The sequence below is a fragment of the Drosophila rhopaloa genome, unplaced genomic scaffold, assembly GCF_018152115.1.
Source record: "Drosophila rhopaloa isolate 14029-0021.01 unplaced genomic scaffold, ASM1815211v1 contig_115, whole genome shotgun sequence".
Lineage (NCBI taxonomy): Eukaryota > Metazoa > Arthropoda > Insecta > Diptera > Drosophilidae > Drosophila > Drosophila rhopaloa.
Genome location: NW_025334990.1, coordinates 1999478 through 2015983, shown reverse-complemented (window position 1 = coordinate 2015983; position 16506 = coordinate 1999478). Strand labels below are relative to the sequence as shown.

Below are 16506 nucleotides of genomic sequence, written 5' to 3'. Positions count from 1 at the left end.
GACAACATAATACAGCACACAGCTACGACATCAACTAGGAAAACGGAGGTAGTGCCAACAAGTGAATTATGAAATAATATCAACTAAAGCCAAAGCACTCACTCACGACTAACAGACAGACACAGGATGACAGAGGGGCGGGTTGGGGGCGGGGGCGGGTCTGGGGCTATGCAGTGCACTCGGGGGAGGGGTAGGGGGGGGTGGACCAAGGCGGGTTCCGGAAGTACCGGATGCAAGCATCTCCGGCAGGGGATTCAAACTCACCGATGCTCGTGTCGTAGGCGTGCAGGTACTCCGACGTCATGAACTGCGAGACCAAAGAACTCTTACCCACCGCAGGACCTCCCAGCATAAGGACCCTGGAATCGTACACAAAAATAGGAGATGAATTACTCACTCTGTTTATAATGTAAAACTTCATTTAAACGAAACAATTCAATTCAATTCGACTCATATTGCCATTTTAATGTTGATACTATGACCTTATATTCCTTTTGTCCTTTCATTTTCATTGTTCTCTGTTTTAAAAAGGTTACACAACCATCATTTGTTTACTTAAATGAAACATTCATATAAAAAAGTATGTTTATTTTCCATCAACAAACATGCTTGTCTTGATTGCACATTATTTTTAATTATTCAGCAATGGACACCTTTGATTAATAATGTGTGTAGCCAAATAAATTTATTAATTGTAGATTACTTTGTATATCTATCTCAATTTTTAGAAGTCATTATATTTTTAGACACAAATGATATTTATCTACAATGAAATTTTAAACAATAAAAAAAGGCAAATTTGGGCAACAAAAATGCTGATTTTTCAACTCATAACTCATAGCATCCGTAAAATTGAAAATGTACTTCGATTTTTCCATCATTTTTCTATCCAATTTCCGGAACTTTCTTAGACTTTTTAATCGTTCGATTTATATAAATTAGAACCGAATAAAACTAAAATATTAAAAACTACTATATCTGTTTTATGGTTATATCGACTCTCCTGGTTGTATATAATAAAACTGTCATTTTCTAAAATTATATTACCCTCTGAAAGGGTAATATTGGTAATGCCGGTAAGGGATAATTCCTGTGTGGGTTATTTTCGCCGTTGTTGCTGAAATCAAAATTATAAAATCAGGCTCCCAAAGAAGGCAACAGAGTGGTTTTGTTTTAAACGGAAAACAACAACTGCCAAAAAAGCCCACACTGGATTTATCCCGCAAAAGTTACCCAAAAACCAAAAATTATAAATGTATTTAATAATTCTCCCTGCTTTAAGGACATCTCTGTGAAGTAGTGACTCACCTGTAGGGACCGTTGCCCGGATTGGATGTGCTGCTCTCCCTGCTGGAGGCCAGCGAGGTGCGGGCGGACACGGATGCGGGGGCGGACAGTTGCTGCTGGGCGGTCAAGTGCTCGGTGCTGGAATTGGAACTGGCCACGCTGTTGTTGGAGCGACTGCGTCGGCTCTTCAGGGAGTCGCCGCGGTTCACCACGCCCTTGCCCGTGATCGAGAAGTGGCGCAACCTGTAGTACTCCTCCTCCACCCCTGTGTTGGGCATGGAAGCCACTCTAAGTCAGGAAAAAAAGGCGATTAATAATCCAAAAGTGTCTACTACGTGTCAGATGAAACACCCACCTGGATCTCTGCTGCGGCAGACACAACTGATTCGGCCTTCCCGATGCTCTGCTGCCTGGCATCTTCACCGATTGCGACCGGCTGTGATGTGGAGAGCCATATCTGAAGTCGAGACAATATGACATCGTTAGAGCCAAAAGTCAAACCAGATATTTGACGCCCCTATGAAAGCTCATGTTTTCTCATCCCGGGAGATGAGGGGAAAAGCAAGCAAAATACCAGTCATAACCCAACTGCAGCTGACAGCGGCTTAATGTAGATCTAGATGTGCACTTCTTACCCATCAGCGCCACCAACATCCTCTTTGCTCGCTTCACCTGCCATGTCCTTGGTCACTGTGAATGCCAAAGGACCAAAGGACATGTGGCCGGTGTCCTTGGGCATTGAAGTGAGTTAACCGCAAGTCAGAAAGGGGGAAAATATTGATAATTAAAGCGGCCAATTAGTGGCAGGCTGCGTGAAACGCCCGAAAACAAATGAAAATAAATTCATTGCAAAGCAGCTTGGTTGGTGGAATATTTTAAATATTTAAAATCGCAAAATGACAATCAAATACAGGAAATGCGTCCACGAGCAAGTCAAAAATGTTTATTTATGCATGGAATTTTACTAAAATATGACTAAATTCGCCCCCGCAATAAATTCGCATAGAGCAGCACTGGCAACAGGTCGTATGGGTAATTTGATAAGTTATGGTACCATCACGGCCTTCTCCCATCTCCTTTCCCCCAATTCGATTGCAATGCAAAACTGCTGGCAGGTGAAGGCTATAAAAGCGGTTCGCCGTTTTTTTCCGTTTGCCCCGTTTGGCCATTTAAATTTTGATTGCTTTGGTCCGAGCGTTTTTACGAGAGTCTTGAAAATCGATTCGCATTCAATCGGAAATTAAATCTCAGGCCGGGCCATAAAACGTAATCAGTCAAAGGTCAGGGCGGTGGCAGGGGAAACTGGAAGAAAGGCAAGCGGACCCACTTACCGCATTTCAAAATCGCGCAGCTCCTCGATGGTGAGCGTGTTGGTCACATCCAGCAGCTGCCGCATGTTCTCGTCCCGCTTGTGTTGTTGCTGTTGCAGCTGCTGCTGCTGTTGCTGCTGGTGATGATTGTGGGCGTGGCCGTGGGCGTTGTTGTGGGCCTGCGGGTGGTGGTGCAAGTGCGCCGGCGGATGGGCCAGCTGCTGCGAGTTGCGCTTGCGGGCCACCAGCTCCTTGCCCTGCTCCACGCTGATGAAGTCCCCCTCGTTCTTGATTAGCAGCGTCTCCACTGTATTGTCCAGACTTAACGAGGGCTGAAAGGAGAAAGTGCAGAGGGTAAACAAAGGAAAAGGGTAAGTGTCGGAGGTATCGTTGATTGCTAAGCGGATTGCAGCAATTTCAATTGAATCGCAAGCACTCGACCAAGTCCTCATGCCCCGATGACTTCATTCATTGCCTCCATGGGCTTATGAATTTGTAGCACAAATACTTGGGCCCCCCCTCCTCGACCAAGGATTCGACACCCTTCAAGGGTTTTTCCATTGCGATTTTGAAAACTTTTTGCTTTATCTACACCTTGAACAGGTGTTCTGACAGCCGGGGGAAAAGCCTGGAGAATGGCGTAAGCCTCTGCATTGCGTGTCTGCAATTGCAAATTCAAACACTTCTCGGCATTCGTGTCGAGGTGAGTTCTCGCAAATTTATGTTTTGCCTTCGGTTAACTGGCCAAGGACTATTGACCAGAATTTTGCTAGCTAACAGCTATTAGAGCCTAATGATACCCCTAATAAGCTCCTGCTAGGGGCTCATTTCACTGATGGAAATTGGCCTTAATTATTAACAAAACATCTAAATCGGCTTTTGCAAGCCCAAGTTGGTTTCAAAGCTATATTCAGAATAGTTAAATATGATTTGAAATTTGTACTAAGTATTAAGTCACCACTTGAACAATTTGGCAAGCAGAAAGCTATTTACATAAGCTATTTTATGAGTATTTATATCCGTTTAATATATTTGAATTTCAATTTGTTTGGAAATTCTACTAAAGTCTTAACAAAGAAACTCAATCGGTTGGAATATATCGAATTATTCTTTGCCTTGAGACAACTAAACACTATAACAATGGTAATTACGAATGCACTTTTCAAAACAAAAAACCAGCATATCCAATTCTGTTTTGGCATAAATAAAACGCTATCAAAGTTGAGCTTTAAATTTATCAGTCTGGGCGAAAACAAATGACTGTCGGCAACGTTAAATTACCAAGAATTTACGCAGGCAGAATGGCCTGGACCATAAATTACACCAACACTAGCAAAAATTTACCTGAGAACACACATATATTTATTCAGCAAATGCCCAAATTAATTTGTGTATTTTATTGGCAGGCATGACAGTGGGGAAAAAAGAAAAAAAAAAGTTGGCCTGCATCTCACCCGAGCGCTAATTAATAATGTGCGAATGTGTGTGAGAGGCCCTAATGATTCCGCCCACCAAAGCGTCTCGATTTGCAGCTCCTCCTATTTATGCGTTCCCACATGCGAATCAAATAGTTCAAGTGGCCACCAGAGAAACTTTTTGGCTAATTCCGCCCAAGGGAGCAATTCGATGGCGCCGAAAGGGGAGGCGACACTTTCACTGATGACGAAACCAGCAAGAAAGTCTCCAACATCCAAAGCACAAGCAATGACGCGTTACACGCGGCGTATGAGTAATATTGCTTTGGACACGCTGCTGTGACGCTGCTCTTTTTTTCATCTTGGCTGCCATTTCCCATTTTCCCCATTACACAAACGCTGAAAATAGTTTTCTTGCATCGCTTGGTGCGTCGGTTCTTTTTTTGTACGATTATTTTTAGCAGCACATTGCATTGGGGAAAAAAGTTGCCACATACACCCCAGAGTTCCCAAAAAAGCGAGGAAGAAGTGCGATAAAAAACAGAACTTCTACGGTACCGTTTGGAGGAAAACGGTTGCTTGGTATATTATTCATCTCAGCCATTTTCCTAAACTTTTTGTTAACCTCTTCACTGTATTAAAGGAAGACAGAATATTTGGCCTTCACAATGTAAAGTGTGGTTTGTTGTGTGCTACAGTGTAATGTTGCAAAACTGCAGAACTGTCACCTAGATTCGTGTGTACAAAGTACCCTTTATAACTACTACTAAGTTATCATTCAGACAATAAGGTTAGCTTTGTAATAAAATAACTGTGCTAAAATAAATATGGATTACAATTTAGAAATTGTAAAAAATAAAATCAGATGTTTTTAAATATTTGAAATAAATTCTTATTATTTGACATAAAGAATTAAAAGACTCTCACAGGTAATTATTTTTTAGTTGGAGTAATGTACTTAAATTGATGTTAAGACATTATATTATTATATTCTAAATAAAGTTTTAAAAATAATACTTTGCTTTTGAAACTTCAATGGGTAACCGCAAGTGATATTCACATTTTCATCAACTTTTCATAAATAACTTTCTCAGAGATTCCATGCTGGTGCTGGATAGTACTACGCAGCGCATTTGTGTATTCAAACGCATAGGAATTGGCCATTAAAAAGCAAACCGACTCGAGGTGTTAGGAAAATGTATAGCACTCCCCGAAAAACAGGCAAATAAAATGTTGGGAATTCAAATCGAGTGAAAGCGAGAAAAATCTATTTCGAAAAAATAGGATTGTCAAAGAAGAGGTATACGTGCAGAGTGGCAGGAATCAATGCGAGATTTGCTTGAATTAATCGAGAATTCAGAATGGCAAACGGAGAAAACCAGAAACAAAAGAACAGATTGGTATGCAATTAGATTTTGTTGTGTTTATGGAAAATGCAAACTGAAAACAGAATCGAGTGCAGGCTCAATCTCAGCCATGCGGAATGTCCGCATAAATTTTAATTCATATTACAGGAGCTGCCAGCACTCATTTCACACCCGATCGATTTGCCTTAGCCCGAGTTCACCCCCCTCCAATGTTTGCATCGTTTAAAAATACATTTAGTTTGCTAAATATGTATTCAAAATAATCTCGCACACGGCTCGATCCGTGCGAGCGCCATGCATGCAAATCACTTTTCATGTTTTTGTTTCATTTTTACGCCGTTCTGTGTTCAATCGCCTGTGAAATCCGCCAAAAGAATCAGCGGTCGGGGTGGCCATGTTTTCTGACTATTTTCATGCGGCACGAATATTAAAAATAAAAACCGTACTCCGGGAACTCGGAAAACCTGTTGGGGGGCCGACCCAGCGATTTGTACTGGGGCGAAAGGAAAACATACCATTACTCGTCGGCAGGCGCTGTTTAAATTGTGATATTCCAAACACAATAATTTCCTCGCCGCACACACTAATCATGATGTTGGGATAAAAGTGTCTGGCATTTGATGGACCCCTCTTCGCTGGAACAAAGCCATTTCTTCTGGTTAGGGGATTTTTCCTCAAATTGTTCACGCATCTGACGGCTGAGCGGAAAAGTGCAAAGTGCAGCATCTCGGTTGCAGGTAAATAACCTGCAGCAAACTATTCGCGTTGCTGGGAAATGTTTCCGCGAACGATTACTTTCGGTATGTGTGGCATATGCACAATAACAAGAGCAGAACGCTCACATATCTATATCTCCTTGTACGTGTTTATTTATAGCAAAGGTTTATTTATGGCTCCGCTGCAGAAAGTGTAGATGCAGCTGTGGCTGCAGCAAATGCAGCAGTAGCCTTCGCCAAACCGAATGGGGTCAATGAATTCGCCATCAAAGGCGGAGGAAACTGGCCCAGGTGCGGAGGCAGTTAATAAATCAACTAATTAATGTCACTTTATAAGGCAATTGGCCTCGGGCAGAACGGCATAACGGCCTACTGAAGCTGCCCAGAGACACAGTGCCCTCAAAAGGGGAAAGCGGTTCTGAAAAAGCAAATAGCAGCGGGGGAGTATCAAGTGGCCGAATTAAGTAGCCGGCCCGTTGGCAATTATCAAGCATACGCAGCGTCCAGCTGGGAGGAAAGTTCAGGTCGGCCAATTGGCGGGTTCAAATCGCTTGGCTAAGGTTGAGGTGCACCTAATCGAGTCCCTGACCACAACCCTAGACACTGAACTCTGGCGAATGTTTGGCCATTCCCGCGTTATAATTAGCCACGGTGGATTTTGTGGCCCTGGCAGAGTCAATAACCGTTTTGGCCATTTATCATGTATCAATGATCGGCGAATTCTGCCGTTTTGCCCAACTAAAAGAGTGAATGGCCGCGGCGCTAAGTAAAAGTGGCAAGAAATGTTCGGGAAACTGACCTTTGAAGGTTGAGGCGTCGGAATAATGGCCAATAAATGTGTGTATTTCGGTGATACAAATAATGGCTAATTAGTATTTCGAGTCTTTAGCTCGTGTTTTCCTTTGATTGGGTTAATTATGGGGCACAGCTGAGCAGATTTACCGTTTAAGGGTCTGGGGAAAAAGCCAGCAAGGACACACACAATGAAAACTAGTGTGCCGGATAGACCTTAAGCGTTCTAGTCAAGGCGAACCAGGCAAATGCATTCTCTCACACATTTGCCTGCAATCAAAGGAAACCATTCGACCACTCAATGTAAAATCAATAGGAAACAACCGACAATAGGAAAAACTGGAAACATGTTTGCGTTTCTGCCGATGTTTACTTTGAAGGTGGAATTGGCATAATGGGGGAGTGATGGGGGCGTAATGGGGCAGTACTGGGGTATTGGACAACCTCCAAACGCCACCACCAGCCATCCACAAGGCTGCACTCGCAACGAAGTGCGTGCCTGCTAATAATTCGCCAAAGAAGCGACCAAGGTGAGTGGTTGGTGGGGGAAAAATGGTAGATAAATCGCCAGGTATCGCTAGGTCGCCTGCAATTTATGTAGATTTATACGTATCGATGCCCACACACGCTCACCCCGAATCCCGAAACTTATTGAGGCAATCGATCTGCGCGAGAAACAATTACACTTTACACCTGATTGAAGGTTGGGGCACTAAATAAAGGAGGATGCTCCCCCGCTTGGTTACTTGGAAAATCTCCGCTCCGGACGTCATTTCTTTTGGCTTGTTATGGATGGAAATTCAAGCGTACGCCGCATTATAATTTCCTCCACCCTGTGTACCGTATACATATACGTTTGTATGGTTATTGTTGTTATTTGCTCACCAGGAAATGCCTTCGCGCCGAACATCTATAATCTATCTGAATCTGTATCTGAATCTACATATATGCATTTCTCCATCTCCCCCGGCCATTATCTCTTTATGCATCATGGGCAAAAGTTCGAAGAATGAAATGCTAACTCACTGCCGATTACAATGAAATCGTTAAATATACTCGACCAGCGTCTATATCTGTGTCTGGGTCTATGACAAGTCCCCGCCCCCTTTGCTGCGGCGGCCTTTGCTTTTATGTTTTTATGATCCGATTTGAGCAAGTAAATAAATAAGGCGAAAACAACCTGCGATCTGGCACTGGACCGATGCTTGGACTCTATAAACTGGGCAACTGGGTCCCTCGCATCGCTCTCTGTTGTGGTAGTTTATTTTGACAGCTGTCATCTGCGAGATGTACGGAATAATAATAAAGAATACCCCCATATTTCCCTGTCAGTTGCAACATTTTAATTATTTACGACAAATTCATTGTGGGTCAGAAACTCATTCACTAAAGCGGCGATTGTGGCGCAATATTGAGAGCCATGGGTGGGTGTTCCCCCGATAACAAGCTACCCGAATTCCGATCCAGGCAGGAATTAATCCATAACCACTATCTCGAACTCAAGCAGAGCGGAGCGGAGTGAAAATTTATGGCCAAATTGACGTCACCGTTAGTCGATAAATCTCGCATATCGGTTGTTCGATGGATCAAGGCATCAACTTGGTATCTTATCTAACTATGGAGGCTTATTCAAGCCCCCGGCTGGTTGTTGGCTCATTAGCGAAATCAATCAAGCGGACGGGACGGGGATTTGTGGAATGTCGCCCAGGCAAAAGGGCCTATAGTTGTAAGATTTGTGGGATGTACCGCGAGTCGAAAGGGGCTATAGTTACCTCCTTGTATCGCTTTGAGAGACTGCGGCAGATGCGCTTGTAAAAGGGCGCCATGTTTTACTGCTTCACCGGATTTATAGACTTTTAAACGAAATTGATGTGTCAATTGCTTGAGTGGATATAGTATCCTTATTGTATCTTTTTATCTGTCCTCAAGACACCGCGTTTACATAGCGAGCACTAACAGGTTGGCACTTAACAACACGATCTGTAATAAACGGTACTTGTATCTGTATCTGACGGATTCTTCGCGATTCCGTTTCCTAATTGGCGATGCTTTGCTTTCGGATTGCTCTCTATAACTGACGAGATCGGCATTGCGTGCCCCTTTTTATTAGCTGTGAAATCGCAGACAGAGAGAGCGAGAGAAAGAGAAAAGTGGGAGAGGGTGTGAGAACGGCCAGAGCACTGACAAAGCGGTACGATATATGCGGGAGACACGGAGAGCGGGATTGGAGACCCCCACAAGGGAGCAAATCGAAGCTGGAGAGATGGACAAAGAGAGCTTCCGTTATCTAGATATATGCCCCCCAGATGTGTGCTCTCGGAAGACAATATCAATAGAACCTGCCCATAAATCAATGATAATTCATTATCTTTACAACTGTGAATTTCTAGGGAAATGGTGTTACACATACAGGTATTACTATCCTTTTACAGGGAATCGGCTTTATTGAATATATTTTAAGAATTAGATAGGTAAAATTAAATGCGATAGATCATTTCAATTTCTAAGGAAAAACAGCTCATTAATATGATATAAACTGCACTATTCGATTTAATTTTTTATAAAAATTGTATTACAAAATCTCTTGAAATAAAAGGTGATTCAAGATTGCAGTTTAAAAAAAGTTTCCTATTCCTTTTTCTATTAGTTTAAAATTTGATAATTTAAGATGAATATCTTTTTGATGGATTTTTTAATCAGCAGAGCATTCTTAATACTCATAAAAATCCCAACTTCTTAACTTTAAAAACACCCAAGTTATGGTATTTTCAATCGTTCAGTTATATGGCAGCTATAGGATAAAGTCGGCCGATTCTCATGAGATTCGGTAGGTCAGATTGATTGGCCAAAACTAAACCCCACAGAAAATCTTAACTTCCTTACTTTACAAACATCAAAGTTATGGCATTTCCGATCAATCAGTTGTATGGCAGCTATAGGATATAGTCGGCCGTTCCGACTTATATACTACGTGCAAAGAAAAAAAGGGTGTGTGCAAAGTTTCAATTCGATATCTTTAAAACTGAGAGACTAGTTTGCGTAGAAACAGACAGACGGACAGACGGACATGGCTATATCAACTCAGGAGGTGATCCTGATCAAGAATATACATATATACTTTAAGGGTCGGAGATGTCTCCTTCACTGCGTTGCACACTTTTGACCAAAATTATAATACCCTCTGCAAGGGTATAAAAATGTGAGCTATTAATAGAACGTAATGCATTTATTTTATTCCAGATTTTGCTTGGTAACCAACATAAATATGTGATAAGTGTAATCGATCCAGGATATTGTTCAAATATGATCAATTATCGGTGCAGTGGACTATGATTGCAAGTATTCAACCCTTAACTGTACTCACCTGCTGGACGACGATGGTGGCTCGTGGTTGTTTGCAGACGGCGGCCGACTCCAGCGGATTGGCGGTCACGTTGATGGGCCCGCTCCCACTGCCAACTCCTGACCCGCTCCGATCCTCCGCCTGGATGTAGAAGTGCTCCTCCTTCTGCTGCTGCTGCCGCTGCTTGCTCTTGAAGGATCGCCTGCGAGCGGAGTCCGTGGGACTGACAGCGGACTCGCTGCCTGGACTGGGCATCATGTGGTGCAGATTCAACAGGGAGCCGGACACCGATCCGGACATGGATCCGTGCTTGGGTGGGATCTGCTCGAACTTGCTGGCGATGTCCTCGAACTTGTTCAGCTCGGCGTAGGAGTGATCGCTGGGCGAGGAGGAGGACTTGGCCTGGGGATAGAAGGCGTCCGACTGCGGCACGTACTGCTGGTTCTCCCGGATGGTCGTGTGGATCACCGAGTCCGGCCGGATGCGCTTGGAATTCTTGCGCGAGGGCGGGCGATCCCGCTCCCAGTCCCGCTGCTGCTCCTGGTAGTGCTGCTGCAGTTGCTCCTGGTGGCTCAGTCGCGAGTACTGCTGGAAAATGTCTGCTCCGGACTTCCTTTCATAGACGGAACAGTTTTCCGCCTCCGAATCGCTGCTGTTACTGGCCGTCGTCGAACTCGGGGCAAAGCACTCCCGCTGGATGCGCTCGTAGTCCAGAGCCTCCCGATCGAAGGGAAACATGGTCCCGGGTCCGGTGGCCTCTCTCAAGCAGCGTTCACTGCTTCCGCTGGAGGAACTGGAGGAGTACTTCCGCTGCTGGGAGGATGGGGAGAGCTGGTGGGGTGGAATGTTCTGCGATTGCCGCTGCTTTTGCTTCACGGAACTCCCAAAGAAATTGGCCTCCTTCATTGTGGGCGGCGCCGAGCTGACCTTGGCTATGGCGCCCGTGGAGGCAATGGGTGTGGTCCGGCGCTTCTCCCGCTTCGGACTTGCCCGGCGACTGTGCGACGGCGACACGCTGGGCGAGATGTGGTTGGGGTCACGCTCCCGGGGTCGCAGCTTCTTGCTGCGATTGCCCACACTCTCGCCGCTGCGCTCGTCATCCTCCTCGTCGCCCTCGCTGGCGGCAACGATGCCATTGCCCCCACCCCCGGATCCTGGTCCTCCTCCTCCTCCGCCTCCTGCTCCAGATCCGACTGCTCCCGCGTCCTTTGCCGTCTCATTACCATAGCTTTTGAAAGGAAAGTGGCTGGCCGACTTTTCGCAGCTGCGCGCCGACTTGGGTGACTGCGGGGGATCGAAGGTGAAGTGCTCCCGGACTCGAGTCGGCGGTGGAGCCGTGCTGGGCTCCCGCTCCCTCCGCTCCCGCTGGCTGCCCCGCGAATGACCGCCCGCCGTGTGGCGCCGCTGCGAGGAGAGCAGTGGGGTGGTGGAAGACGGCTCGCCGGTCAGGATGGATAAACAGGACTCCTGGCTCTGCAAGGCAAAGGGGTGAAATAACGGCAAATGTTGTAAGAATTTATAGGTTGCACCATAAGGCAAATGTTGCGCTCAAATAATAAATAATTGAATAACAAAGTTTATTACTCCTGGCTTTGCCAGGAAATGGAGTAAAGTGCAGAAAATTGTTGTTTGTAAATTTAATAAATGTTCACGTACAAAGCTTCACAAACCAAAATGAATCATTTTAAAAGCAAATTTTTCTTAATATTGTATGTTCATTTGTTCTTTTGGGCTTAGAACATTTTCAGAACTGTGTTAGATAGGGGTAAAGACAGAATAATATTTTTAATTAAATACAATACACAATTAAATAAAATACTATTCATTTATTGCAACTTTATTTTGAATAAGTCGGAGCCGTTGACTACTAATATTTTGAGAATAATAAAAATAAGTTAAATGTAAATGTACAAGGGTAAATTAAAATTTCCACTAAATTTAAACTTATCATTTCTCCTGAAAGCAGTTTTTTATGTTTATTACAACCCCAAGTTGTGACAAGGGCCTAATATTAAATTTTAAGAATAAGCGGGATTTCAAGGTTTGAAAAGCAGAAAAGACCCATTTCAGGCTTTTTTCAGAAACTTCAGAGCACAATACGAGGTAAATAATCACATGCTTCAGTGAGGGGAGTGGTTGTCGGACAAGCGGATTTAATCCGGATTTTAATTCCGTTTCGTACCTCGACGCTGTCCTGCAGATTCATGTCGGGCCTGGGCGGATACCTCGAACAGCTCGTTAGTTCCAGCTCAGTGGCTCTGCGTCCATTGGCACCTCCGCCTCCTCCCATGCTTCCGAATCCCTCGTGCTCCGAATCGATGTGGACGGCGGTGAGGAGCGGCTCCTCCAGCGAACTGAAAAGCGGCTCGCTGGGACCCGAGTTGTCACCTTGAAGAAGCAACGAAACAAGGGATAGCAGAAGGCGCGGACCAGATTGATTAGTTAGTTGATTAATTAATGCGGCTCCGCGAGGACATCAATCAAGCAATCAAATCAGGAAGTATGTTCTTACCCAGGTCCAGGGAGTCGCACGTCTCGGAGGTATCCGTGTGGGTCACATTCGTGATGAGCGTGCAGGCCGAGTCCGTGGACGTGTTGATGGTGGTGTCCGGAATGGAGGCCGACGAGGTTCCCATCACCACCAGCTGCAACGGAAGCAAACATTGTTACTTAAGGTCTGCCCAGTTCGTCATTTAATGACCGGTCTAAAACATACATTTTTAATATAATACTTTTGGGCTTTAAAAGGGGTTGTAAATGGTATTCCCCTTCCAAGTTCTTCTCATAATCATTTTTGGATTCTTGAAAAACTCAAATTTACCAACTAAATATTAATGCTCTTAAAATGATTGAACATTACATCTTAACGGAAACTTGTTATTAGAAATCAATTTTTTTTACATCTGGCCAAGTCATTATTTGTTTTAAAAATATTTTAAGAATCAAGGCTTTTAAATTTAAAATAAAAGCCTTTTGGACACTTTAAAATACAATAAGTGAAAGAAAATACACATTTATTAAATCACCAATACCCAGATTCCAAACTGACCTAGTCTTAAGGTATTTATTGTTCTATTTTGAATATATTACCATTTAATTATACCCGTTACTCGTAGAGTAAAAGGGTATATTGTATTCGTGCAAAAGTATGTAACAGCTAGAAGGAAGCGTTTCCGACCCTATAAAGTATATATATTCTTGATCAGGGTCACTAGCCGAGTCGATATAGCCATGTCCGTCTGTCCGTCTGTCCGTCTGTCCGTCTGTCTGTCCGTCTGTCTGTCTGTCCGTATGAACGCTGAGATCTCGGAAACTATAAAAGCTAGAAGATTGGCATTTTGCATGCAGATTCTAGGAGTTCCTACGCAGCGCAAGTTTGTTTCAAAAAGGTGCCACGCCCTCTTTAACGCCCACAATAGCTTATATACGATTTTAAAAATTTAAATATTTCGGAAAAGTAAAAATGCAGTTTTATTGTGTTTATCAATACCTATCGAAATGTAGAAGAAATTTTTCAAATCGGACCATTCGTTAAAAAGTTATGCGTGATCAAAGTTTCTGTCTCCATCTCCCTCGCACTCCCTTTACCTGAGTAACGGGTATCTGATAGTCGGGGCACTCGACTATAGCGTTCTCTCTTGTTTTACTTACCTTCGGGACTCCACCTGCAGTCGTCATGTTGTGCATGGGTCCACCCACGGAGTTGTGATAAGCACTGGACACGGGATTCAAGGGAAGTCCATTCATCGGAGTCGCCGAAGTTGTCGAGGCGTTGATCTTGTTCTTGATGCTGCGTCCGCTCTTGAAGTACAGTCGCCGAAGAGCTGTGGCCGCCGACGAGCCGGACGTACTGAATCCGTCGTTGTCGGAGCCACTGGAGTTGCTTCCGCCGGAGAAGACACTGGATCCGTTTAGCTGAGCCGCCGCCCTGGTCGCCGTGGGAGTGGATGGCTTCGATCTGGACACGTTGCAGGGCAAGGACGAGGCATTCGAGATCCTTCGGGCACCGGGATGCGGGGACTGCGATTGGGACTGGGATGCGGTCTGAGGTTGGTCGCTTCTTCCGCCGGATGGCTGACCCAAAGCCAAGGCCATCATCGCCGCCGATCGGGTGCTCATATATCCAGCCGGTGGCTTGGGCTTTCCGGAATTGGAGTTGGTTCTGCTGCTGTTGTTGTTGTGGTTACCCTGTGCGGCATGAGCAAGAGATGCCGTCATGGCTGCGGGATATGAAAAAGCAGATCCAAAGACAAGTCGTTTATGTACATTCAGAAACAGTTGCGGTTTCCTAGAGCCCTAACATTTTGAGCCTGCGGTTTTGCATTGTGGTTGCTCGGAATAGGTTGGTATCGCATCACAAATGAAAATGAAATTGTTTTTTTGAACTCATGAACTCATAACCAACAAATATACAAAACAAACGCATACCATTTTGAATAACATATTTCTAATTTGGGAATGAAACTAGACTATTAAATTAAAATTATATGCACATACTCAAACAAATTAATTCCTTTAATCTAGTTAGAAATTCAGTTTTATATATTTTAGGTCAAAGGTCTTGGCAAGACTTTATTAAATGAGTTAATTCAAGTATCTACCAATTTTATTTAAAGCTAACTTCAAGAGCTTTTAAATCAAAATGACAATTTTAAGTTAAAGGTAATACCATGAATTATTTGTAGGGGTTAGAAATATGCACTTCAAAGGCAACCGACTCCCTTGATTTGGTCGTAGCAGGGAACGCCACCTCCTGACCAGCATTGGTGGTCTGCTCCTAAATCAACAAATAAAATCGATGGACTATAGCGTGACACGGGCACCTCATTCGCCGGTGGCTCACATGTTGCGCCATTAAGTGACTCAACCCCAATCGGGGGTAACTGGCGGGTAACTTTTCCCGGCGGAGAGTGGCGTGTCCCCGGGGATTTTCCCTAACCGCAAATGCGGAGTGGGTGAGAGATTTTCGCACGTAAACAGGGCGAACTTTTCGTGGAAAAACAAAGCACACAATCAAACAGCGCTGAGATAATAATCATCAAATAATCGAATTCCATTCCACAATTAATTGTGCGGACGACAGAATATCCCGGTCCCCATTCTCCCCTAATTGTGGTTGTTTATCCAAGCGCACTCAAAGAGATTCCCCATAAGGTTTCCACCACGTCCCCAGTTAGTCCACTCGATGGGCGACATTCGCTGGAGGTCAGGGAACTTGAGGCGCACAAAAAGAGGTCGACTTCGACGAAGACTTTGCCCCAGAATTCGCGCAAAGTTTGACAGGGCCGGAAATTATACGGGCAGGGCCATTTGCATGTTTCCATTGTACATTATTTACACAAATGTCGCGAAAACTGTGTCAACTATCAGCCATCAGGCCACAAATCTTATCCTACACTCAGAAAAATAGGTTTGGACTGGGAAATGTTTTCGCAAATATCAATTAAATTGATAGATTATTCCAAATATTTATTTGAAAATCAGAAAAAAACAGTTGATATAAAATGACAAATCAATTAAAGTCTTGCACTTTTTTTGATTTTCTCCTTTTTTAGTCTGACTATTTTATAAAACACAAAATAGGCAATACTGTCTTTGATTTATAATCATTTAATTGATGATTTTTAAAAAGCGTTCTCTGAAATACATTTATAGCTTCTTCTAAGCAGCACAAATTAATTGTACCTTATTACTACTTATGGAAATTAAGTTTGCATAGATTGTTGAAAACATTTTAAAAAATTCTTTTTTTCTTAAACAATAATCCTGTTAGGGCTAAGAGTCAAAACATTTTTAAGCAACAACTTCATAAAATATACTTTAATCTTATTAACAGAAATGAACAACTAAGTTGATGCAAAATTATTTAGGCCATAAATAAATAAATATTTTTATTTAAGCCATACATAAATAAATATTATTATTTAAGGCTTTATTTAAGTTTGTTTAAAACCGTTTGAATTAAATGTTTCGCAGAAAACCAAAAACAACATTAATTTTGATTTCCGCGGGTACACATACCTCTGGCTCCTCTGCTCCTGGACGCCGCTGATCCTCCTGCTCCTGGTGCGGTGGTGCTGCTGGCGGTGCTACTGGCGGTGGTGCTGGCGGCGGAGGCGGAGGAGGTGGCGGTGGCGGTGGTGCAGGGGGAGGCTGAGGCGGGCGGTGATGTTATAGGCCCCGCGAGGGCGGCGTGGGGCGTTGGGCTGCTGGTGTCGCGGAAGATGGGGGAGCCGGGGACATAGCGGTCGGGCTGCAAAACGATAAAAGAGGGAA

At 43.9% G+C, this 16506-nt stretch overlaps 1 protein-coding gene across 2 annotated transcripts in view; it reads right to left on the bottom strand.

Annotated features, from left to right (window-relative positions):
- Positions 1-16506, bottom strand: part of LOC108037015 (pneumococcal serine-rich repeat protein) — a 52547-nt gene that overhangs the window by 5142 nt on the left and 30899 nt on the right. The window contains exons 2-10 of one of the 2 annotated variants that reach the window (XM_044456538.1): positions 16252-16483; positions 13882-14450; positions 12743-12875; positions 12413-12618; positions 10252-11703; positions 2619-2929; positions 1643-1744; positions 1309-1575; positions 265-359 (exon numbers count right to left, since the gene is read on the bottom strand). In XM_044456538.1, coding sequence (XP_044312473.1) covers positions 265-359; positions 1309-1575; positions 1643-1744; positions 2619-2929; positions 10252-11703; positions 12413-12618; positions 12743-12875; positions 13882-14450; positions 16252-16483 — 3367 coding nt within the window. Of the gene's footprint in view, positions 1-264; positions 360-1308; positions 1576-1642; positions 1745-2618; positions 2930-8659; positions 8948-10251; positions 11704-12412; positions 12619-12742; positions 12876-13881; positions 14451-16251; positions 16484-16506 lie in introns of those variants that run through there. The other variant, XM_044456539.1, reaches the window with a different exon arrangement.